The 25,371-nt window shown below is 36.2% G+C and overlaps 2 protein-coding genes across 8 annotated transcripts in view; both read right to left on the bottom strand.

Moving 5' to 3' along the window:
* Positions 1-18,820, bottom strand: part of LOC121234448 (MATH domain and coiled-coil domain-containing protein At2g05420-like) — a 40,242-nt gene extending 21,422 nt beyond the window's left edge. Inside the window, exon 1 of the mRNA XM_041130388.1 lies at positions 18,678-18,820. Coding sequence (XP_040986322.1) covers positions 18,678-18,702 — 25 coding nt within the window. The 5' untranslated portion in view covers positions 18,703-18,820. The remainder of the gene's footprint in view (positions 1-18,677) is intronic.
* On the bottom strand, positions 1,684-14,117 carry LOC121234450. 7 transcript variants are annotated; one of them, XR_005934401.1, is made up of 4 exons: positions 10,791-14,116; positions 10,479-10,684; positions 9,137-9,952; positions 1,684-1,992 (listed from the first exon to the last, which is right to left on the bottom strand). XR_005934401.1 is itself a non-coding variant. In XM_041130390.1 (3 exons), the coding sequence occupies exons 1-3, from the start codon at positions 10,932-10,934 to the stop codon at positions 9,782-9,784; spliced, it is 525 nt and encodes a 174-aa protein (XP_040986324.1). In that variant the 5' UTR covers positions 10,935-14,117; the 3' UTR covers positions 8,943-9,781. The 7 variants fall into 7 exon arrangements, 1 of the variants encoding a protein (XP_040986324.1); XR_005934399.1 differs by having other exon boundaries at positions 10,479-10,893; positions 11,009-14,116; XR_005934400.1 differs by having other exon boundaries at positions 10,479-10,890; positions 11,009-14,116.
* Positions 18,821-25,371: the final 6,551 nt, after the last annotated feature.

Here is a 25,371-nt window from a genome sequence, read left to right as displayed (position 1 = left end):
AAGAAATTACTGGGCTGGGTTGTCACGGGTTGGGCTGGGGACCAAAAGGGCTAGGCCTAAAAGAGAAGAAAAAAAAAATAAAACACACAAAAAGGCCCAGTCCGAAAATATAAGAGTCCAACAAAAGAAATAAAAAAAAAACACAATAAATAAAAAATAAATAAGAGCCAAATAAAACACTGCAACTATAAATTAATAAAATAAAATAATTAAAGTCCAACAATAAATTTATTCATTAAAGCAAAGAGCAAATTTAAATGTAAACACTAATTAATATCAAGAAAGCACATCAAAGTAAATTTCACAACTTAAGAATTATAAAATAAATCCAACGAGAAATCCGATAAATTTAAAATAAGAGAACCAATATTTAAGTTAATTAAAATAATCTTCACAAAAAAAATACATTAAAATACAGGGTATCACAATATGTCCCACCCACGTACTTTAACCCAATGATATTTTCGACAACGTCGTAGAAATAAATGTTTTCCTCCCCATGGCTTCCTTTGACTACGACCACACAATTTTGAGATTTTCTATATGGCTCTCTTATAGTTAATATAAGCTGACATCCTATAGTTTATAAATAGAACACGTCAATTAGTTTAACAATATAATATATAATATTGTTTAACAATTAGTTTAAGAATATATATAATATATACATTATATATAATAGAACACGTCAATTAGTTTAACAATTAGTTTAAGAATAAAATAACTATATAATATATACTATACTATATAGTATAGTACATAGTTACATAGTACATAGTTACATAGTATAGTGTATATATAGCAATATATAGTATAGTCTATAGTTACATAGTAGTATTGTAGTATATATTATAGTATATATTTGTTTAATGGTAGTATATCTACAAGAAATACAGTGTTTCCCCAATAATGAAATTGGTGGGAAGAAGCCACTTTTTTGTGGGAAAAACGCTTTTCCCTCGAATTTTCTTCGTGGGAGTCTCGTGGGGTATAAGTCGCCGCAAAAAGTGGTATATCCCACAAAAACTCTAACTCGTGGGAAATAAATGGAATTCTCCATGGCACGTTCCACGGCAACAGCCTTCCACCACTCGCAGCAAAAGCCAATTGAATTTCTTTACAGCTCGTGGTAATAGGAAAATTTCCACAACAAACTTTGGTGGGAATTAGTATTATCCACCAATAACATTGGTGAGAAAACTGTTGTCAAAACATTTCTTAATCATGTTGGCTGATCTTCTTCCTGCCGAGATTTTTGTGGAAAATGCTCAATTGCCATGCACAATTTTTGTGGAAAATATTCTTCACATGAAACTGGTTTCCTTTTTCCCCACAAACATATCAGTCGTGGAAAATACTTTTTTCCATGCATTCTACTTGTAGGCAACAGTTTTACCTCAGGAAACCGATTTTATTCCCAGAAATCCATGCTCGTAGGAAATAGTTATTTTACATGGAAGAATCTTGTGGCAAATTGTTTAAAATGAAACTGATTTATATTTTGTTACCACAAATGCTAGTTTCTGGGTAAAAACAACTTCTGCCCACAAAGGTGGTAGTGGTACCGTAGACAATATTTTTTATTTGGGACATTTCTGGGCAATTTGTTTGCTAGCTTTTCATAAAGAGCTGTTTGATACCTAGGTGAGATTTATGGCAAACATACTACAAAATACACTCACAGCCATATAACATCATTTATATATCAATATTTACGTGCATCAATCTCGCATGTTCCACTGTTCATTGAAGAGAATGGCAATACATTAATGTTTACTGATTGGGAAGGCCAAGAGGGCCGTCAGCATGATTATGCATACTATTTTATAACCCATATAACAATGTTTGTTCTACATATACTCATACAACTTGGCTCCAAATGGCATGATCTCCTGATAGCTTCATTCACATGAACTGTATTAGGCATCTTAACCTGATCTGCCCAGATGAACAATTCCTACAATAGCCTCTACATCCACACATTTCAGATGGCTGATAAGGACCTCAAAAGATAGCACAAACATTTGCCTCAACAGCAGTAGCCTTGTCCAATACAACAAATCAATTCACAAAGATCATAGTAAAGAAATCCTGACATATATCTCTCTTAATACTAACTGTGGATTTACAATATTTCAAACTCAATCATGTATATGGTAAAATCCTCCAGCAAGCCATATGGATAAAGCTGCAATAGATCATTTATCCAAGAACTCAGGAAAGAATAAACCATTGAGCCAATACATATTTTCCCTAGAAATACAGACAAAAATGCACATCCTGTTTTTCACCTCCTGATTATTAGTATATCATAAAGTACATTACAAGGTAGATGCCATATATATGTCAGTATGAACCATATGAGACAAAGGATTTTAACTTGTGTAAAGGCCAAATGATCAGAACATATTTAACTCAAAACCATTACCAAGAAACAACTATTATCAGGCGTCGGTTCTAGCTCTAGCCCATTTCCAACTTCATTATTTGGTTTTATATCTCAAAAGTCCACAACAAATCAATAGTGAACACTATTCAAAACAAATTTGCTGACATAAATCTCCCTAAAACTCTTTGCTCATTTACAACAGATCAATTCAGACTATACGGTAAGTTCCCAAGTAACAAAAAACTATTACAAGAAATACTAACACCATTTGTTGGGGATCAGACCACATGTGTAACGCCCCAAACCCGGGTGGCTTGGAGAATTACTGCTTGTGACTTATAAACACAAATTCCAACACAACTAAAATAAATCTCCATCAAAACTTTATTATCAAAACTCAAACTCAAGTCTTCCAAATAAACACCTTGAAAACTCCATAAAACCAATATTGCAACCGAACAAAAAAATAAACTAAGGAGTCCACAATCTCCCGGTAGTCATAACCAACCAAATTGATAACTTAAAGAGTCTTACTAACCCAAGATAAAATTAAATCTAAGAGACATTAAATCTGAAGGACATCAGAATTCCTTCTCTTAACATCCCCTCCTTGGCTTAATCATGCTCACCAAACTAAACTCGATCCTCAGTTGGACTATCCACATCATCTAAAAATATTATGAAGATAGGGGAGTGAGTTATCAACAACTCAGTAAGCAAGAGACATATGCTAGCGTGCAAACATGAGCATTTACCAAGTGCAATATGCAGAACAAAATATTTTACAGAGTTATCTTGCAGAACAAAAAAAAACGTATTTTTCAAAAAAAACGTATTTTTCAAAAATAACAAAGTGATGGTTTTAAGACAAGTAAAACCCGTAATACTTTGACATAACATAAACTGAGTATCATTATCACATCAAAACAGAGCATCACACAGAGCAGAGACCATGTTTCACTCCCGTGGTAGGGTTGTGCTAACTCCGGTGGCCAAACCAGGCAGAGACAGAGGTGAATCTTTCCTTTATTCTTCTCGGAGCCCCGAGTGTGCACACAGGAAAGACCACAATAAAACCACTTTGTTTCCAAAGTGGGTGCACTCAGAGACAGAGAAGTTGGTACCAACCCAAACAGAGCAGAGCAGAGCAAAGCAGAGACAGAGTCGGATACAAAAACCAGTACACCATGCCAAAGGTTTTCAGATGTTATACCAAAATAATATAGAGTACCAAAACAGAATCAGACAGTTTACACACTGAAACAAAAGTCAGAACATCTTTCTAAATAATTGCACCATTTTTCAGATTCTCAATATCACTCATTTTTCAGATTTCAGAAACCATATGACAAAAATTAGCTCATATCTACACAATGCATGTCAGAAAGTATTTTTTCTTTTTCATCCAGATTTCATGAATAATGCAAATAAGCGACCGAGGTTGATCTTTGTTTTTTCCAAGTTCTCATCTCATCACAAAAATATGCAAGTTTTCATAAAGTCAACCTCAGTCTTATTAACTTGTGTAAAACCTAGCATAGGAACCCCGCTTACCTAACTCCTGTAGCGTGTTATCTATGTCTTGAACTCGACCTCTAAGAATCTCGTCACCTATCGATAGAAAAAAATATATATACACTGAGTATCAAACAACAATTGACATAACGTCCATCTAATAATTAAAACTCATAATATAGCCCAAAAATAACTCACTAATACGGCCAAATAGTAATCTGGACAGCCCGCATTTCAACCCAACGAACCATATACTAATCTTAATATTGTCCAATACAACCATCAAAACCAATGTCAACTCAACTCATCAATAAATCACACTTATTTCAGTAGCTCATAACCCCAAGCAATCGCCAACAATTTAAACAAAACGACACTACACATCGCACGTTTCTCACCATTCACAACAGAAAAAAAATTCCATCACTTCTAGATGTTAAACGGCACCCAACAAATTCCCGTCTGATTATTTCTAAAATACCAAACCAACAAACCAAAATTTATAAAATACTCAACGAAGTGAAAAACTTACGGTGAAGACTCAATGTTTATGTGAAACCGAGTAGAACTTTGAACTCACTGCACTACAGCAACCACAAGGCGCACCGAATAAAAAACCACCAAAATCACGGACCACTGAAGAAGCTCTCGGCAACCCATCAAAAATTTATTTTCCACCCAACAACGTAGCACTTCGCTTAACAAGGCTCGGCGTCACTCACTGAGATTATCCACTGCAACTCCAAACAAAACGCAGAAAAATAGAGTAAGAGAGAAAGAGCGTCGGATTTAAGAGAAAAACAGAATGTGAGGGAAAATAAAAAAAATGGGGAAAAACTAGGCATGACTTCGGACTCACCAACAAACTCCACGAAACGAAGAGAGGGACACAAGAAGGGGAGTGGGTTACAGCAAAGAGAAGGATACGGGGGAAAACAGAAGAAACCGAAAAGAAAGAGGGGGAGAAGGAATCGGGGAAGCTGAGGGTGAAGGAAATTGCTTACCCAAAACAGTGCCGACCAATTAACCACTGCTTCCACCTTTTCTGGGTCCACTGAAATGCCATCTTTTGAAACTACATGACCCAGAAACGTGATTGAATCAAGCCAAAATTCACACTTCTTCAACTTAGCAAACAACTGTCTGTCTCTGAGAGTACCAAGTACCAACTTCAAATGTTCTTCATGCTCGGTTTCGCTTTGAGTATATCAGTATGTCATCAATAAAGACAACCACAAACTTATCCAAAAACTCATGGAATACCCTGCTCATCAAGTCCATGAATACTGCTGGGGCGTTAGTCAGACCAAACGGCATGACCAAAAACTCATAATGGCCATATCGGGTCCTGAACGCCGTCTTAGCCACGTCTTCTGCCCTGATCTTCAATTGATGGTAACCCGATCGAAGATCAATCTTTGAAAATACCTGAGCACCCTGAAGCTGATCAAACAAATCTTCTATACGGGGTAGTGGGTACTTATTCTTTATGGTCACCCGATTAAGTTCCCTGTAATCGATACACATTCTCATCGATCCATCCTTCTTCTTCACAAAGAGAACTGGAGCTCCCCAAGGTGATACACTGGGCCTGAAGAAACCCTTATCCAACAAATCTTGCAGTTGTTCCTTGAGTTCCACTAATTCAGACGGCGCCATTCGGTAAGGTGCTTTCGAAAGAGGTGTCGTGCCTGGGACCAGTTCAATAGCAAACTCTACCTCCCGCTCGGGTGGAAGTCCAGATAAATCTTCTGGAAAGACCTCTGGATAATCTCTCACAATAGGTATATGTTCCAACATCAACTCCTCTTTTGGTGCTTCTACCACACAGGCTAAGAATCCCTGACAACCATCACACAACAATTTTCCAACCTGAATGGCAGAAATGATGGTTGGAACCAACCTCACTTTCGACCCTGTGAACCGAAATTCACTTTCTTGTGGAGGTCTGAAAACCACCTCCTTTTTAGAACAATCAATACTGGCATGGTAGGAAGCCAACCAATCCATACCCAAAATCACATCAAACCCAATCATGTTGAACACTATTAAATCTGCTGGCATCAGTCTTCCCTCTATAGATAGAGGGCAACCCGGGAGAATCTCACTACAAACTACCGAATTTCCTGTTGGGGTTGCGACCACTAACTTGTGCTTCAACCTTTCAGTTTCTAAAGTGCAAAATCTAGAGTAAGCCGTGGAAACAAAAGAATGTGTCGTTCCCGAGTCAAATAACACAATAGCGTTATTAGAAAACAAAGAAAAAGTACCTGTGATCACAATCAACCTTAACCATGAACCAAAAATATACAAAGCCTTAACCAAAACCAAACAATGGAGGTAAAAAAATAAAAATAAGATCTTTAAAGCAAAACAAAGGAGTCATACCAATGATCACGTCATTCCTACCCTCAACCTCTCCAGGTGTCAGTGCAAAAACTCGTGCAGGTGCAGTAGGACGTTGGTTGCTACCCCGTGCTGGAACTTCATATCTCTGAGGTGGCAGTATGGTCGCCTTGTTGCTACCCAATTGCACTGGGCAATCCCTGATGTAGTGTCCTGATTTGCCGCAACGAAAACACAATCCTGCCCCTTTTCTGCACTCTCCAGAGTGCACTTGATTACATGTCCTACACTGATATGGCTGTTGATTACCCTAAACCGGCCTTTTTCCCGAGCTACTACCCTCATTCCTCTTTTTCCACGGTCCCTGGTCCATGCCAGAATGGTACCCAGTAGGAGTAGTCCTTTTCTTTTGTTCATGCAATGTAGTGCTTCTTTGGAGGGTTCTCTCAAAACCTGTGGCCTTATTCACCATTTCTGAGAAGTTTCGAATCTGAAAACCCACCACACGCTCATAGAGTTTCTCATTCAGTCCTTGCTCAAATTTGTACACCTTCTTTTCCTCGTCGGGAATCAGATAAGTAGCAAAGCGGGATAACTCAATAAACTTAGCTGCATACTGATGTACCGTCATTGTTCCTCGTACCAAGGTGGCAAATTCCATAGCCTTGTCCTCACGGAACGAGCTAGGGAAGAAGCGCTCAAGAAAGATCTGTTTGAAGTGCAGCCAACTAACTATCTATGTCCCCTATGCTTCTCTGATAGTTCTTTCAGAGATCCACCACCTCTTCGCCTCCCCAGTAAGCTTGAAAGTGGCAAACGCTACCTTCTATTCATCTGTACAGGTTAGGACTCGCAAAATCTCCTCAATGTCCTGAATCCAATCCCCCGTCAAAGTTAGATCGCCTCTCCCATCAAATAAAGGGGGGTGCATTCGATTGAATTGCTCTACAGTACAACCCCCTTCATTATAGTTACTCTGGCGACCCGGGGGATTCTGCACAAGGTCATCAATTAATTGATGTGCAGCTGCTCGTAGCACGTCGGAAGCACTCGGGTTTGCTTCCCTTTCGTTCTCGTTTGCATTCAGGTCTGAAATGCTTCGTTCACGACGACGGGGTGGCATCCTGACAAAATAACTAGGATCTTTAATAATCATTTCAAAAATAGAGTTTATATGAACATAAATATTTAGTAGAATTCGTAAAACAAAACATATATATTATACTTGAAAAATGTAAGAATACCTATAAAAGAGAGAAAAGAAGTACGCACAACGGTAGTAATAGTCAATCTCCCAAAATCTAATACCTTACCCCATCTAACTATTTAAGCATACCCCAAAATTAAACTAAACCTTAATCAACATGAACTTAGTTCATAAACTTGTGAAATACCACGCCTCAAAACCATTCTTAAAGCTTGCAAATTCTAAGACTTCCCACATCTACAATATTCAACCCTATTGTTCGCTTCACTATCATAATAAATCTGAAAATGATTTCTTAAACACTATCTATACTCTGAAATCTTACATACTATAGTCTGCAGAATCTCAAACCTGTCTCTGATACCAAATGTAACGCCCCAAACCCGGGTGGCTTGGAGAATTACTACTTGTGACTTATAAACACAAATTCCGACACAACTAAAATAAATCTCCATCAAAACTTTATTATCAAAACTCAAACTCAAGTCTTCCAAATAAACACCTTGAAAACTCCATAAAACCAATATTGCAACCGAACAAAAAAATAAACTAAGGAGTCCACAATCTCCCGGTAATCATAACCAACTAAACTGATAACTTAACGAGTCTTAACCCAAGATAAAATTAAATCTAAGAGACATTAAATCTGAAGGACATCAGAATTCCTTCTCTTAACATCCCCTCCTCAACTTAATCATGCTCACATTGCTTGGGAATGAGAAGTTTTTGCTCTTTATAAGGGTCCAATGGGGCTCCAACTGTATCATTGACTAGTCTTTTTAGAGTATAGGCCATGTGGTTTGGGACTTCCATTGGGGCGTTACAAATGGTATCAGAGCCTATCCCAACCAGAAATGTGGGACTTGAGCCGTGCCACCTAGAATGGACAGGCCCGACGAGGACGTCGGGAATTTAAGAGGGGTAGATTGTGATACCCCCATATGATATGGATAAGGGTATGTGGTGTATGGGATCTCACATTGCTTGGGAAGGAGAAGTTCTTGCTCTTTATAATGTTCCAATGGGGCTCCAATTGTATCAATGACTAGTCATTTTGGAGTATAGGCCATGTGGTTTGGGCCTTCCATTGGGGCATTACAACATGTTTAGCCAATGCAGTATCCTATGAGCAACTTTCCCATATGTCCAACCATCACTCCAGTAATACTTTATCACATAAAGCCTATTGTACCACAATGAATATGTATGACAGCTTCAATATATAAGCTTTGGAACCAATCCTAACCCAAGCAGTACATTAATCATCTGGACATATTCCATAAAAGCACCATTAGTAAGCATACCAATTGGGAATTGAGCACAATCCTCCTTTAAAATTGAAAGAAATAATTACTTAAGTATTCATGACGTTTTAATTCAAGCATCGTTTCAAATGCCTTTTGGTTCTACTCGAAAAGATATAAAGATGTAAAATTTTCATATTAAGAACAAACTTATAAAAATGCAACCAGCCAAGTGTTTTTAACAAAAAATGACTAATATCTTCTCTTTACATCAGTGACTTTTATTAATCCAAGGTAATTATTCTCCATATGCAGTAGTCAATAACAAAGCTCGAACTATTATAAACAGACTATCTTTTTTATTACACCTTCCATATAACATCATGAGATATGAACTTAAGTAATAAACAATAGTTATCTGAAAGTAACATAAACCATCACTGGATCTTTTGCTCTTATCCAGTAATATTTGGTGTATTCTGTTGGTGGTTGCCATTTTACAGAACTGGAGTATGCTAGAACCCTTGTGAATGCAGCTACCTTAATGCTTAAAATGTACCCCAGCAAAAATAGATTATAAGACAATCTCAGAAGACTCAGGTGAAGAGCCCTATAAGCCATCATTGTCCTTGAAGATACTCATTGACTCTTTTTTAACCATTACCTGATGCATACCATCACACAACCTTTGTAGGTACTAACATGAAGATAGTGCGTTATATATTCCCAACACAAAATATACTGATATAACCACCTGCCACCCTCTCTATCAAAATACCCCAAACCGGCCCACACTACCCATCAGAACGTTGGCATTTAACACACTGCCATGTCCATAGGGGGAACACAAAATACAAAAATCTCCAACACTCCAAAAAACTTGCCACCAACAAGAGATGCTAAGCATCTCCTTGATCTCTTGTTGAGACTCCCTACTTGACTCCAACTATGATGATATCATGTTCAATTATTTGTCATGCTCAGAAAACTGTTTTCGCAAAGCAGCCACATCACCCAAAAGCGACTCTAATTGAGTCTTGTAAATGTCTGCACATTTCTTGTTCCTTTCATTCTCCTCGGTCATACATATAAATGCCTTGTTCTTTTGCAATGAAGGGGAGGGCTCAGGAATGACTGAGTGACCCAGCCCTTGTGCATAGTCGTTCCAAGGACCTCTTTGAAAACAAAGGTAGCAACTTCATCAACATTCTCTTCTGAGTCTTTCTCATTCAACCTCTCTACCATAAGATTCTGAAATTTCACAAACGAAAATATCATTTAGCAATCATGTCAATCATGATTAATGATGGATTAAATGATTGAAAATCATCTTTGGATCAGCTAACTCACACAATTGTGTTCAGATGCTGCATTGATGAATTTACCCTTTTCCCTTGACCGATGTGTTTTTTTGTAAAATGCAATCATATTCGGTGCCTCATCACTCTTCAATCAAAAATATCAAGATTGGTTATGCTCAAACTCCACTTTAATCAAAACAAATAACCTATATTGCAAGCCGCATGTCTTACCTTCTTTTCCAAAAGTCTAACAAAGAATTTCCTCCGACCTGTATGTTTCACCTTTTTTTTTCCTATTATTAGTGTTTCTACGAGACTGCTCCTAAAATAATTTGAAATAAATAATGTCATGCACTTGCACTTATTGTACGGAACTGAAAAAAGCAAAATATTCAGAATACTAGCTGCAATAACTTTGCAAAAAAAAAAACATTACTCATAATTCCCAGAATGCCATCAACACAATTCATAAGTACCTTGAATGTGCCACTGGCCCACCTTTCACATAGCCACTCCCAAACATGTGGCTCCGCCAACCCTTTCCAACCAGCTAGTATCTCCTCATGTGATGCATATTTTAGGTAGTGCTTATATAGTTCATAGTTGTATGTATTGTACTTATTAGCGAGTGCATTTACCACATCTTCATGATGGTTCTCTTTTGTCCAATCCAACACAAAGTCTGCCTGAAAAGCATTGTATCATATCACATAGTTGTTGTCACTCTAAAAATCATATCTTACCACTTCATAAATTACAAGATTCATGAATATATTTCTAACCCCTACCCTAACACGATTGATGAGCTCGTGCTTCTCCTTGTCATCTACCACACTCCAGCTTGCATGCCTCATTTTCACATGTACTTTCACTATCCAACTCACTCGACTACTGAATACAATGGTTGATGACGAACTACTTTTATAAGCCATCAAAATAATAAAGTGGGCCACTTGGCATTGAAATGGAGTTTATAAGAATTAGGAAGTGGTATCAAGACACTCACCCCTTACTTTGGAATGGATCGAGGGCAAGCCACCTCCTACTGGTCTTCTAACATAAATCTAAGTTGGATAAATGCCCTTCCTACTATCCCCAGACATCCGCAATACCTTATTTCTATCAAATGTCAAGTATTGCTCATAGTTTATAATTCAGAATTTCAGAATGTACTCGTCTCATGCTTTAGAAAACAGCATGAGATGAGGAGGACACCTAGAAGCTAGCACATGTTGTTTAATCTGCATTGGAAGTTGATGTTGTTGGACAAACTGTGGGATTTGAAAGTACACTGCCACACCAGTATTTGTTGGTAGTTCCATAAAGGACACAGTGAATGATGAATATTAAGGGCAACATAAAAATATAGGTGCTCATTAATGAAGCTGGACAGTTCTAATGCAAGACCTAGGTGTGGTTTGGATGGGAAGGAGTTAGGTAAGGTGAATTAAAGATTTAAATTATGGTTTGATGCCGTTGCCTAGAACGTGGTTTGGGAAATTTGAAGAGATAGCACTAGAATTTGGTATATCACGAGGTCAAACAAATCATTCAGACTTCCATTCACTGGCTACATTCTATTCTCACATTGGTAGTAAATGTTGATAATATCATTCCAGAAGACAAAGATACTAAGAGAACTGAAGAATTAAAGCATTTTATGTAAATCTAATTTTGTAATGAAGACATAGAGAAGCTTAGATATTCTATTGGCATAGAGATGGCTCAGGCTGCTAGTGGGACTAGCCTCACTCAAAAGAAGTATACACGTTGGCATTGGAATATACAGGTTTATTATGATTCAAACCAAGTTGGCACTCTAATGGATCCAAATCTCAATCATGTATAGTTGGTCAAGGAGAGCTTCCAAGAAAGTATAGAGATGTGCAGAAAAGTCAACATAGTTGTCTATTACAAGACTTGATATCTCGTTTGTGGTCAATGTGACTAGCCAATCTCATTAAACATATAGGGTACCCCTGTGGATTGTAATACAACTTCTTCTAAAGCATTTGATTAGAAGGTCTCATGTATAACTTGTTGATAGGGTCATCTTGGAAATTTTCAATGTCACGATGCCATAACAATCCTCCTATAAAACCAACAGGTCTAGGCTAGGTTGGAAGTGCAAAAGACTCTATTATCACTTTCAATTGAAAACATATAATCTTTTTTTGATGAATATTAAGGACAACATCTAATCTATTAGATGTTGTCTAGCGTTAATGGCTAGCATCATAATCTCTTCAAGTAGAACAAATACCACATTTCACAGGGAAGCCATCAAATACCACATTAATATTGTTGAACTAGTCATTTTCAAGTGTGACAAGAGCAACTTCTCTGGCTGTCTATGTTAAGTATTATACTAAAATAGAAAACATGATTTTAAGAACCTACTCTGATGCATGTGTCATCACATAAAAAATATCTTCATTTCATTAAGTTCTTTTCCTACTTATTATTTATCCAAATATTCTTTAAATAAAGGACTAATAAAAACCAAAGCACTACCCCTATTCTTAGAAAAAGAAAAGTACCACCCCTATTCTATTAAGGGTGGAATATTTATGTAGTCTCCTTTCTTAATCGTCTACTGCAATTTAATATATAGCTAGCTGCTACCTATGTTTCCATTTATTTTATTTGCATTTGATACCTGCATATAAAATAGGAGAGAGATATTTTCAAGCAATTCTCTATTCGAATTGAATGATCCAACATATATACACATTAATTAGTGGACTTAATTTGTAACATTTTATGTTGTTCCAAATGTGCAAGCTAATTAGGCCGCTTGTAGCTAGACCGTGTAAGTTACACCTGGACATTTAATATTATGTCTTTCTTGAATTAATTGGATGATCAAATTCGAGTAGAAAGTTAGAAGAGATCGATCTAAGTCTCAGCCCCATAAAGTTGTTTCATCAATAGGCTAGCTGGATATTCAACTTGCCATGACTTAACAGACAAATATAAAGCTATAAACAAAGCAACCAGATGTTTACGAGTAAACATGACTAGATAGATGAAAGTATTGTTTCCATGAGCAGTGTTTTGGATTCATGTGTAGGCATGGGGCATGACTTAATTTGTAGCTTTATGAAATTGACATCATGGGGCTTTTGTCAGTGACAGAGGCATCTTCATGATCAAGCCAACTAGTTCACTTCATATCATTTCTTGTTTGCTGCATTAATTATGATATTAGCATATATATATATATATATATATATATATATATATTCTACATATCTTAAAAACACACACACACACAGTCCCGGCCTCATTGAACTGATCTTGAATGAGAAGAATATCATGTTGGGGGTGGTTTCTATATTAGGGGCATTTAGCCTTGCAGGCAGAGTACCATAAAATATAATAATTAATTAATTACAAGCTTCCCTTGTGATTGGTCATGATCACACATGTAAACAACCATGTAATTAATAAACATTAATTTGACTCTTTGTCTATATAACATGACATGTTACAAATCTAACAGTGTTACCTTAAGTAAGTCGCACATTTATCACACATATATGGGACCATCCCAACTCACTACACACACCGAAATATGTGGGAAATAAAACTTTTAGCATTATCAGCCCTCTCTATCTTAATTACATACTCACTTCTACAACATCACCCCCTACTACTATTACCATTATCAGCCTTCCAATTCATAACTTCCATGTCTCTCAAGCAAACTCAAGAGGTGATCCTACACAGATTTTACACAAACTCATCAACTGCAACATCCATCCTATTTTAGTTACACATATTTTACACAAACTCATCAACACAAAATTACACAGATTTTACACAACCATATCATCACAAAATTACACAAATTTTACACAATCATATCATCACAAATTACACAAATTCACATTTTCTATTTTCCATTTCCACTATCAAATTACATAGAAGTCAACTCAGAGACAGAGAAAATGATGGGAGAAAAGAGAGAGAAGACGAAGGGAGAACAGAGAGAGAGAGAGAGGCTTACCGTGTGGACTACGGCCTGCTGAGGTGCATGGTTGGGGAAGGTTGCGCGGGGGGCGAGGGGGACTGGCTCTGGGTGATGGGTGAGGTCGCAGCAGGGGGGAGATAGAGGTGAGGTTGTGGTGGGGCGAGGGGGTTGGGGGGAGAGGTGAGTATCACAGGTAGGGAATGGGGGAAGAAATGAATAAGGGGAAAACGAAGTGTTTTATTCCTGAAAGCTTTTTTCGGCGGGTTGCTACCACCGCAAAAGAGCGTTTTCTTGCCGCAACAACAAATCACCTAGAATAGGGAAAACAATTCAGGTAAGTTTATTTGCGGCGAGATAAAGTTACCCCAAAAAGCTAAAAACCCCGTCACAAAAACCAATTACCCACGACCAAACCATTATTTTTGGCAATACTATTGCAATGGCAAAAGGTTGCTGCAAAAGATCGTTTTCTCACCGCAAAAAATTTTTTATCCCACAAAGTTGTAGTTGTCGACGATACCTCATGGTAAAAGGTCATTTTTTTGCCACAAACAGTTTTTGTGTCATTAGGTAATTATTTTTCACGAGTGTATATCTTGGAAAAAATATTCATGGCAAAAGACCATATTTCTTGTAGTGTATACTATATAGTAACATATAAGCTGACATCTTATAATTGATAAGTAGAACATGAAGTCAATTAGTTTATCAAGAATAAAATAACAATATACCATATCCTATACTATATAGTATAGTATATAGTTACATAGTACATAGTTACATAGTAGAGTATATAGTATACTATATCAGTATATAGTTACATAGTACATAGTTACATAGTATAATATATAGTATACTATATAGCAGTATATAGTATAGTATATAGTAACATAGTAGTATTGTAGTATATAGTATATAGTAGTTTAGTATATTATACTAGTAGTATATATTAGTATAATATATAGTTAAATATTATACTACATATATAGTATACTAATATATATATGTTTATGGTAATGTAGTACATAGTTAAGTATTATATTATATAATGTACTTATATAGTCATTTGAACTGCATATAGGCCTGTTCAAATGGACCGGGATCATCGACACAAATGAATCGTCATATTTTATTCTAGAAGTTTCACGAATCCACGTGTTTGAACAGGATCGTACAGAGTTCGAACAACAAAAGCCTCTGTTCGAATGTCCAAATTTCTGTTCAAACAAGTAAATTAAAACAGATATCTCGTTTGAAATGGAGAACATGCATTCGAATGTGACTGCTCGATACAAAATACCCAGTTCAAATGTCGAAGGATTCACATTCATAAAAACCGTCGTACGAAGCCCCTTCTCTGTTGTACGCCACAACTCACCACCAACTCTGCCGTATATCGACCGTTTGCTACCATCTAAGAGGTATGGCCCATCACACAATGTCTCTATGTGCTTGAAAATTGGATAAAATGAGTTGAAATGAGGGTCAAATTTTGAATCCAATCTGACCACTTTTTGGTATTTTATGACCACCACACATGACATTTGGTCATACAAATGATAGAGTAAACTCTAGGCTTCACTCTATATTAATTTTTTTGCTTAAAACAACGATTCGTGATGAATCGTTGGTTTCCATGTTCGGTCCTGAGTCGACTCAGCCATCGATCTTCATCGATGATCTCGTTCAAACGACTTCAAAGATGTTCGAACGACCATTTGCCAAACAAATATTTTTGTCTTCGAACGTGAAACAACACATTCGAACGTTAAAAACTGAGCTGACAAGGATGAAGATGTTAAAAACTCCAAGTGTCAACACACACAGAGAGAGAGACAGAGACAGACAGAGAGAGAGAGAGAGAGGGAGACAGAGATAGAGGCAGAGAGACATAGAGACGGAGAAAACAACTTAGATCTGCACATTAGGATGAAGACGACGGACAGTGATGAAGCCAACAAAGCGACGTGATGAAGAAGATAGTGCGATGTGATGAAGAAGACGACGCGACGGAGCAGAACTTCAACCGATAGAGGAGACTAGGGTTTTGGCGAGAGAGAGAGAGAGAGAGAGAGAGAGATCTGAGAGTCTGAGACGTAGGGTAACCTAACAAGAGTATCAAAACGGCATCGTTTTGCTAATAAAAACGATTTTGTTTAAATACTTGTGGGCTGTATTTTAAAAATGCCAGTACCTGGTTTGAAGCCCGAAACCCTAGCCCGGCTTCACCCAGTTTTATAATGCAATACTCGGTAGGGAAAAAAACTTGGCCCGGATGAACAGTCCTAAATACATCTTTTATAATGAATTTCAAGCCAAATGCAAGCATAAAATAATTAATACAAGCCCGAGGCTAGAAGTTACGACTTGAATGTGACTAAAGCCCCTGATATACGTGTGCAGAGTAGTTTTTCCATGTATTATTACAAGTTCAACCATTAAAGCTGGCTGTAGCCTACTTCATTTTTTTTCTTTAAAATTTCTTGACCACAGATATTATATCAATATGTGCTTCAACCACCAAGAGGTCATTTGCTAGAAGGCTCCTCGATGAATCCTTGAGCATACGTAGCGACAGGAACTTTGGGTAATCATATCCCCTTGTTGAGGTAGAAAACCAATTACAATCTGCAAATTAAAGAGCATTCAATGAATAACCAAAACGTACATCATTTTTCCTCAATGGAAGTAGTACTACTTTCAACCATTAGAATATCATCTAGAGTTTTGCTAATCACAATCTATATTCTATTGTACCGAGAGTACCTTTTGATATTTATATAACAAGATACCAAATGGGAGCTCACCTGTTACTTCCACATGTTCTCCATCCACCCTTCGGTCCCTTACACGTAGAGTATATTCAGCATACAATTTTCCTTTTGGGGGAGGAGTTTCCCAATCAGACAATGATAAAAACAACTTGATATAGCTTTCACCATCGTCAGTTGAAACTGCTCTCGGATATAGCTTCAACTCCCTGTGTTCACCAATGGAAATAGAGGTAAAAAAAAATTAGGGAACAGTTAATACATGCAAAAATATATCAGCTAGAATGACACATACCATTTACGTTCCCCAACTCTGAACTCTTTTGACAAAGATTCCACATATACTGCTGAAAACCTTCCAATGTCCCAACGGCAGTAACCTGTGATTGGAGAACTCAAAATGGACATACACTCCCCCTTACCAGTACATTTGATGACAAAAACCTCAGCACCAAATACGCAGGAGTCATTGAGAAGGTATCCATTTAAGGCATCACCAAACATAGTGAGGGGGAGAAATTGGGCAAATCCCCATTCAGTTTTCATTGCATGAAAACGCCTTATTTTCCCATTATCATCTATATAGAGGAAAAAAGTTTAATTATATTAACAAAAATTAATTGAAAGAACAAGAAAAAAACACTAAGGGCAAAAGGATTCCTAAATTGCACATAGTTTATTATAAATACATGATATATATATATATGTCTTCCATTTACATGGCTAGTCACCTAAAATCTGTCACATTAATATCATGATTGGAAATGATAAAATGAAAATTAATATTTCTCATATCAGACAAACATGAGCAACCTTGGATGGTCAAGTACTCGCCCCCAATCTGATCCAACACAAACAAGTTGAACATTGCATTAACCTCCCAACCAAGAGGTAATGAATCTGTATCTTCAATCACCAAGTAGAGCGAAATATTTTCGTCGCCGTCGAATTCTTTTCTTCCACTTGGGTAGAAAGATAATTTCCTAATTAAAGATTTAGATCAGAACCAAAGGTCATTAAAACCTGACAGGAAAGCAATATCAATGGTACTATATGTTCGCAAGAACAAATTAAGGGATTTATATATGCATACCATTTATAGCCACCACTTTCGAAAACCTCTGAGTCATACTTTGGCTCTTTGTCCCCTGGAAATATCTTTATGATTTTTGAGAATGATTCAATCTTAAATGTGTAGTGAGCTGGTGGCATATCTCTGGTAATTAATCTTTTCATGACTTCTGTTGATGGTAGAAATATTTAGATAATATCATCATAGTGCATTTAACATGTTTTACAATAAGCCAGTGTATAAAGCACACCATTCATCCACAGCATGACTTAAATAATAAAATTTGATTTGTAAGATTCATATTTTAAAATTTATCTTCTAAATCAAATTATGTCATATAAGTAGTATGTGCATGGTGCAAACGCCTTAGCATATCAGTTTAGCCCAACAAGTTTCAAAATGCTAAAGAATATATTAGCATATCATGATCTTTAATTTGAATCCCTTTAGCTAGCTCCTCTTTACTGATCTCCGATCCAAGTTTTTATTTCACACCCACAATTTCAAAAGAACTTGTGAACTTTGATTAGAGAAGGAAAGTAATTATTGGAAATAATAATCTTATTTGATAATCACGAACCGCATATTAATATCTTACAAGTCTTTTAGCATGTTAATAATTATATTCTTTCAGCTTCTGGCCGTCAGCTATACTTATTAAAAAATATACTCGACATATATGCATGCACAACCCTGCACGTACCTACGGCAAAAGATACTCAAAAATTACAAAATAGAACTTAAAAAAAAACCCCGGCCATCAAAAATCTGCTTGGGTGATCTTCTTTTGTAAGAGAGATCAGAGAGAGAGAGAGAGAGAGAGAGAGAGAGAGAGAGAGAGAGAGAGAGGGCATACCAGGCCGGTAGATGTTGGCCGCCATGTTGATGAGGAGCTTTTAACGTTAATCTGAAAATCTGCTTTTGGGTGTTCCTTTGCGATCGAAAGAGGTGAACCCTATCGTTCTTGTTGCTCTACTCTCTCTCTCTCTCTCTCTCTCTCTCTCTATATATATATATATATGCTACGTACAATATTCCATCGTAAATCTCCTAGGTTTACTCACGTACATGACCATTAAGAAATTTAAGATTCTAACGTCAATTACAAAACTGGGATAAAAGCAAATTGATGAGAGGCAAGGCCAAGTAATGCAATATTCTTCTTTGCTTCAGCAACCTTTTCAGTTAGTTTTACTTTTTAAATAAAAAAATAAATCTTTTGGCCTTGGTGATCTCTTCCCTTACTTTTCCTATATTCTTGCTTTGCATTTGATAAATCCTGATTCTAGGAGACCAAAAAGTTCTTAACTGGCGGCATTTAACCCAGCTAGCTAGCTTGAATGGTTACCTGGAGTACTACGTACGGCATTCAAGCTATATATACGACCTAATCATTTACTCTAGTTTTGTTTTTGTGAACATTATTTTCTGGGCAAGTTTAATTTTGAAATACACCAAAAGAATATATAAGTCAAGGAATCACTTGAAAATCGTGGCCCCCAACCCCCACGTACGGAAATTCGGGAATCGAAACGTCCGGATGATAACAACACAGTCACGCATTCCAACGATAAGTGTCAAGTGTGTGTACATACAACAATATACAAAAACAAAGTAGCAGATAATTTAGGTAAGTCAACTAAGTACCATAATTGTTTATACAAATTTACATATGTAAAACGTTTAAAAAAGAGTTATACAATTATCCCAAAAAATATAATACAAAGTCCAAATACATAAACGAGTGATCTCATATCACTCTTTTGGCGAAGCCGAATCCTCAAGCTCAACCTCAGCATCATCTGCATCAAAATCTGCGATACCATAAAACGGTACCCCAGGTAAGTAATAAACCAAAAAAAAAATCACGAGATAAAAAATGCATTAATGCAACCAACAATTATGCATGCATATGATGAAACATGCATTAGACCCAAAATGTCATTTTCCCTAAAGATGAATATTTTCCAACGCACGCCAAAATTCCATTTGGCCCAAAACATATCCATAAAAATATTTTCCTGCCATTTTCCCAGAGAATGACCCAAAACAATAATCCACCATTTTCTCAAAAAATGGTTCACATCCATCAAAAACTGCCATTTTTCTAGAAAATGGTCCAATATCCACTTTAACCATATGCACCATGATCTCCCTTAGGGATCATCCGCACACCCTAACTCCCTTCGTCACACCACGGGTAACGACCATGCGAGTGACTTCGTAATGAGCGATGCCCAATTCCGTTCCCAGCGGGTTCATGGCCAAACATCCTCTAACCCCCGCCAGCAGAGGGGCAACGGAGTCAGCACGAGACCATTACCATCCCATCCGATCCCGCTGTCGCCTAGCGACAATCCAGGGAACGTCACTCAGTATATTCCACTCCCGAGTGACCAAAGGAACTCCACCGAGATAATGCCCCATCTCGGCTTGGGGTCGTGATACACACGCTCCCAAAAACCATTTGTCCCATTAAAACCTAGTTTTCAAATATACACATGAACATGTATGCAATTATGCAAAAACTCAGTTTTCATTTACAAACATGAACATGCGTGCAAATATGCAATGTACATGACACAATACAAATATCCAACAACCAACAAATCCCAACATAGTCCAGTCACACAAACAACTCCATCCTCCAACCCAACTGAACCTCTTACTCTTCGGACTCATCCAGCACAACCAACCAGTTTACAGTAAATATGAGTTAGTGCAAAAATACATTTAAATCTCAAAATTTCTTTGCAAAAATGCTTACAGTGCTATAATATAATTTTTGAAGGATCACAGAAGTATTAGAAGTGGCAACACAGCAATGTAACAGTGAAAAATGGACAAAGGTCTTGGGTCTCAAAATGCTAGATTTTGAACGGAGATAAACAAAGACTTAAGATTACAAGAGAAAGACTTAGGGATGTTGATAAAACTAATGGTGGTGGTGGTTGGCCGTGGGTAGCGGCATGAGTGGCGGTTAAAGTCCAAAAAGTTCAAATCGGAAATGGGGATGGATGGGCTTCACCAATGGCGGAACGGGGCTGAGGATGGGTGGTTTAGGTAGCTGGGGGGTCGCCGGTGATGTGGTAAAAAGGTGGTGGCCAATGGTGCCATGACGGCGGAGCACTAGCTCAGCAGGTGTCGTGACTTAGAGTTGCACGTGGGGACTGACGGCGGCGCGAGAGGAGTTGAAAACAGAGGGGTGAGGTCTCTGGCCGGTGGGGAAGAGGTTGGGAGGGGCACTGACGGGAATGGGCGGTGCACGGCGGCGCTATGGGTGGACGAAACAAACGGACGGGAGAGAGGGAGGGTGTCGCGCGTGGGAAGAAAGAGAGAGAACAGAAAAAAGAAATGAAGGAAAAAGAAAAAGAAGAGAAGAAGAAAAAAGAAAAAAGAAAAAGTGAAGGAAAGAAATGAAGTCGAATCCTCACATCTTGGGTCACAAATTGATCCAACGAAAAGATTTCAAAATGGCGAGTTAAGTAAAAATAATTTAAACGTAGCTAAAATACATAATAATAAAAATCCAACAACACAATAATTTTAAATCCCACAACAAATTAATTTAAATTAAAGAGCAATTTAAATGCAAAAAAATAATTAATATTAAGAAAGCAAATCAAAATAATTTTCACAAATTAAAAATTATAAAAATAAACCAACAAGAGATCCGGTAAATTTAAAATAAGAGAACCAAAATTTTAAATTAATTAAAATAACCCTTCAATTAAAATACACTAAAATAAGGGTATTACAAAAATCTTGGCATAGCGATCTAGTAAGAAAATATTGGTACTTTATGGATTAAGCTAGTTATGTCACCTTATGATCCTTAAAAGAACCGAAACTAGCTCTTTGGATTTAATTGAGCTATTTAGGATCATAATTAAACAAAATAATTGATACTATTGATTTAGTTGGAATTTTTATACATTTATAGAGCAATAAAGATTTTTGTGATGATGTGGTGCCAAATTACCCAATTCACTACAACAGAATGCATTTTTTGAGACAAAAATTTTCATCCCAAAAAATTTCATTTTCGTTCCAATAAACTTTTAGAGATGAAATAATTTCGTCTCCATCTCATCCCAAAAAGTCCATCTCAAAAGATTTTTCAGGACAAAATTTGATTTTCGTCTCCAAAAATACTTTTAGGGATGAAATCTGGCCAAAACGATGGAATGTTGTCAAACAAGAATCTTTTTTAGGGACGAAACATCTTCATCCCAAAAACCCATTCAAATGGCACAAGTACTATTTGAAAGGTCGAGTATTTGTTCGAATATTATCGAAATTTGATTCGAACGATGCAAATTTGTTTAATCATGTTCGAACAGTTTATTTATGTTTGAACAGAATTATTTATGTTCAAACAAACAAATCTAATCGAACACCATTGTTAAACATTCGGATTGAAAAAATTTGTTCGAACGGCTGGTTCAATATTTTTGTTCGAACGTTGTATGGTACATTCGAATGATGAAAAATCTATTCGAACAAAGTATTATTTGTTCGAGTCTTCAAACATGCAGTCTATTCGATTAGACAATTAATATGTTCAAACAGGATTGACGATTCTCAGTTCATTCAAATGGTTTTTGATTAGTTGTTCGAACAGCATCTAAAATACGTTCGAATGGTAATAAATTGTAAATTACCATTCGAATGGTACTCATTATACAGTAAGTTGTAACTTCAAAATAAGAAACTAATATTAAGTATTGTAATTAAAACATCACAATTGTTTAAATGTTGCATCGAGTCAGAATAGGTCAATAGACATAACTAAAGAAATTAAGTTCTTGGATGGTGGTGGCATAGAGTTTTGGGATATCATTAATTGTCACTGTTCAAACATTTTCTTGGATTGAATCTCCAGCTTCTTCTGCGTGTTTTGCTCTAATCTCGCCTTTATATCCTCTGTCTAATCTAATTGAATATCTCACTCTCATTGCTTAGACCTCAAATGTTCGATCTCGAGCCTTGCTTCCTCTAATTCTTGATAGTTGTTATTCGATCTGACTTGAGAAGAGGCTCATGTTGAGGAAGGCTTCATGCAACATCCAAAGCCCCTCAAATATGCAGAACATGGTTCAAGAACCTGAGAAAAGATCTAAACAATTTTCACATATGATTCATCAAATGGAGCCGTAGCATTTTCCCAAAGTGATGCCATCCTGTCTTATAAAAAAAATCATTAGAGATAGTATAAATAACAAAAATATTATTAGACAATACAGATAAAAAAAAAACTAAACTTACATAATTTGTTTCTGCTTTGCAACTAGTCCAAACACTATCACGATTTGTATGTGATTTAGCATTCAATTGTATCAGATTATAATCAATAACTAGACTATCTTGTTCCTACAAAAGGAAAATCTATATTATAACTTTAATCACAAATTTTGATATGTTAATATTTAACGGAGACTAGTATAATGCTATCAACTTTTTTTATAGTTAATGAAAAGATCTAGAACCCACATGATTGTGTATCATTATATTTGTTTTATTTGTTTTGTTGACAGTACTCTGTTGCTACAAAAAAGAAATAATATTATTACTATATTTGTTTAAAGAAAGATATTAGTGACATTATCTGATATGTGGGATCTTCAAACATATCACAAAACTTCTCTCATTCGTTTGGTGCATGTATTGGAATGGATTTGGACGCGTCTTTGTTGCACTACTGAACTTCTGATAGTGTGTATCGCATCTACCTTTGTACTTCTAGAATGCATCAGACATTAGCTCATCAACTGTTAGTCGATCCTCTCGCCGGCCAAAATTAAGTTTAAACTTATCCTTGAAAAAGTTATAAACAATTAGTCCAAATACAAAATAATTGTAAATTAAGTAACAAGTTAATCTTAATTGTTTTCTAAGTAACTTATTACCATGTAACGATTTATGATACGGCCTTTTATATCTTGTAGAACTTTTGCCCAAGAGGATGTAGTTATCGGTGTATATGTGCGGGTAAAGGTATTAACATAGGAAGCAAGCTATGCTGCCAAATCTTCAGAGCCATCGGTGTGATCATCGGGAATATCAACTCTAATTTTTCTCGTTTTCCTTATTTTCTATATGCACACACCTCTAGTAGCACCTCGATCTCGACAATAGCTTACAACAACTATACAATAATTAAAGCACATGATATCAAAAAAAAAATTTATTTTTAAAATACTATTACTTAAATCATCACATAAAATCAAGTTTCTATATAACATACATTGTTTTGGGTCTGGTGATATTCACTCACAATTCATGGCAGGCGAACCAATTGGGAAGTTGGTAATGGATGGCACACAAATTGCTTTGTGTTTGGGAGGTATATATATTTTAAACTATAATAAATTATTATTCACAAAGATGTTATTATTTTTATCAAAACGATATTTACATAGAAACATTTATATTCACTATGAGTTTTGCTGGACCAGTCGCCCTCATCCTCACTAGACACTTCAGTTAACTCATGTTCTTCTGACACGTCGCCCTCAACTTGTAACACCCCGATTCCGCATGGGTTCGAAGAGTTACTTCTTATCACTTCTACTCACATTCTAACAATATATTTATAGACTCCAAATTCCCAATATCATATTAAAATTTTGATTTAAACTAATTTCCTCAATTTAATCAATCTCCCAAAATGCCAAGTCATGATGTATACAACAAGATTTCTTAATAAAACTCATCAATACTCATAGAAACTTTTTATGCTTAAATCATCTCACACATACTTCATAATCATGATCCTCAGCTGAAATATCCAAATTATCTGAAAAATTTTGTAGAGATAAGAGATGGGTTATCAACAACTCAATAAGTAGAGAACATATACTAGTATGTAAATATGAACATTTTCAGAATTTAGAATACAGAACAAAATAGTTACTTTCATAATGTAGAATCAGAAACATTTGTTTTCAGAATGCAAAATCAAAACATGTTACCAAAAGTATCAGAACGAAACCTTCATAAAACATTCTTAGTCAAAAATCCTTTGCATATCAAAATTTGAAAACTCATCCTCATCATATCAGAGCATCACTTCGGGACAAATACCATGTTTAACCCTCGTGGTAGGGTTATAAACCACAATTATAACCTATGGAATGGTCGTATGCCACTATTATCACTCGTGATTGGGCCGTAATAGAAACTGAACAAACATCAGAATCAGACTTAATCAGAATACAAATTCAGAATCTCATACCAAGGTTTTCAGATACCACAACATATCCAAATAGAACACTGAACAAATTCAGATTTTTTCATATATTCAAAAAAAGTTTTAGAACATTTTCACATCACATGCACAAATTTTCATAAATTCCATATTTGCTCTTTTTGCATAGTTCTGAAACAAAATGCACAAAATTAGCTCATGTCTACACCAGTCATAACAAAAAATATTTTCTCTTATACAGCTTTCATGCATATGCAAAACACATATCTGAGATTGTCTTTAGATTTCTTTTCAAAACAAACATGAATATTTTCAAAATCAACCTCGTTTCATTTTTTTT

This window comes from Juglans microcarpa x Juglans regia, chromosome 6D (assembly GCF_004785595.1).
Source record: "Juglans microcarpa x Juglans regia isolate MS1-56 chromosome 6D, Jm3101_v1.0, whole genome shotgun sequence".
NCBI classification, from domain to species: Eukaryota; Viridiplantae; Streptophyta; class Magnoliopsida; order Fagales; family Juglandaceae; genus Juglans; species Juglans microcarpa x Juglans regia.
The sequence above is the reverse complement of the archived record's forward strand: the minus strand, read 5'-3'. Positions and strand labels throughout refer to the sequence as shown.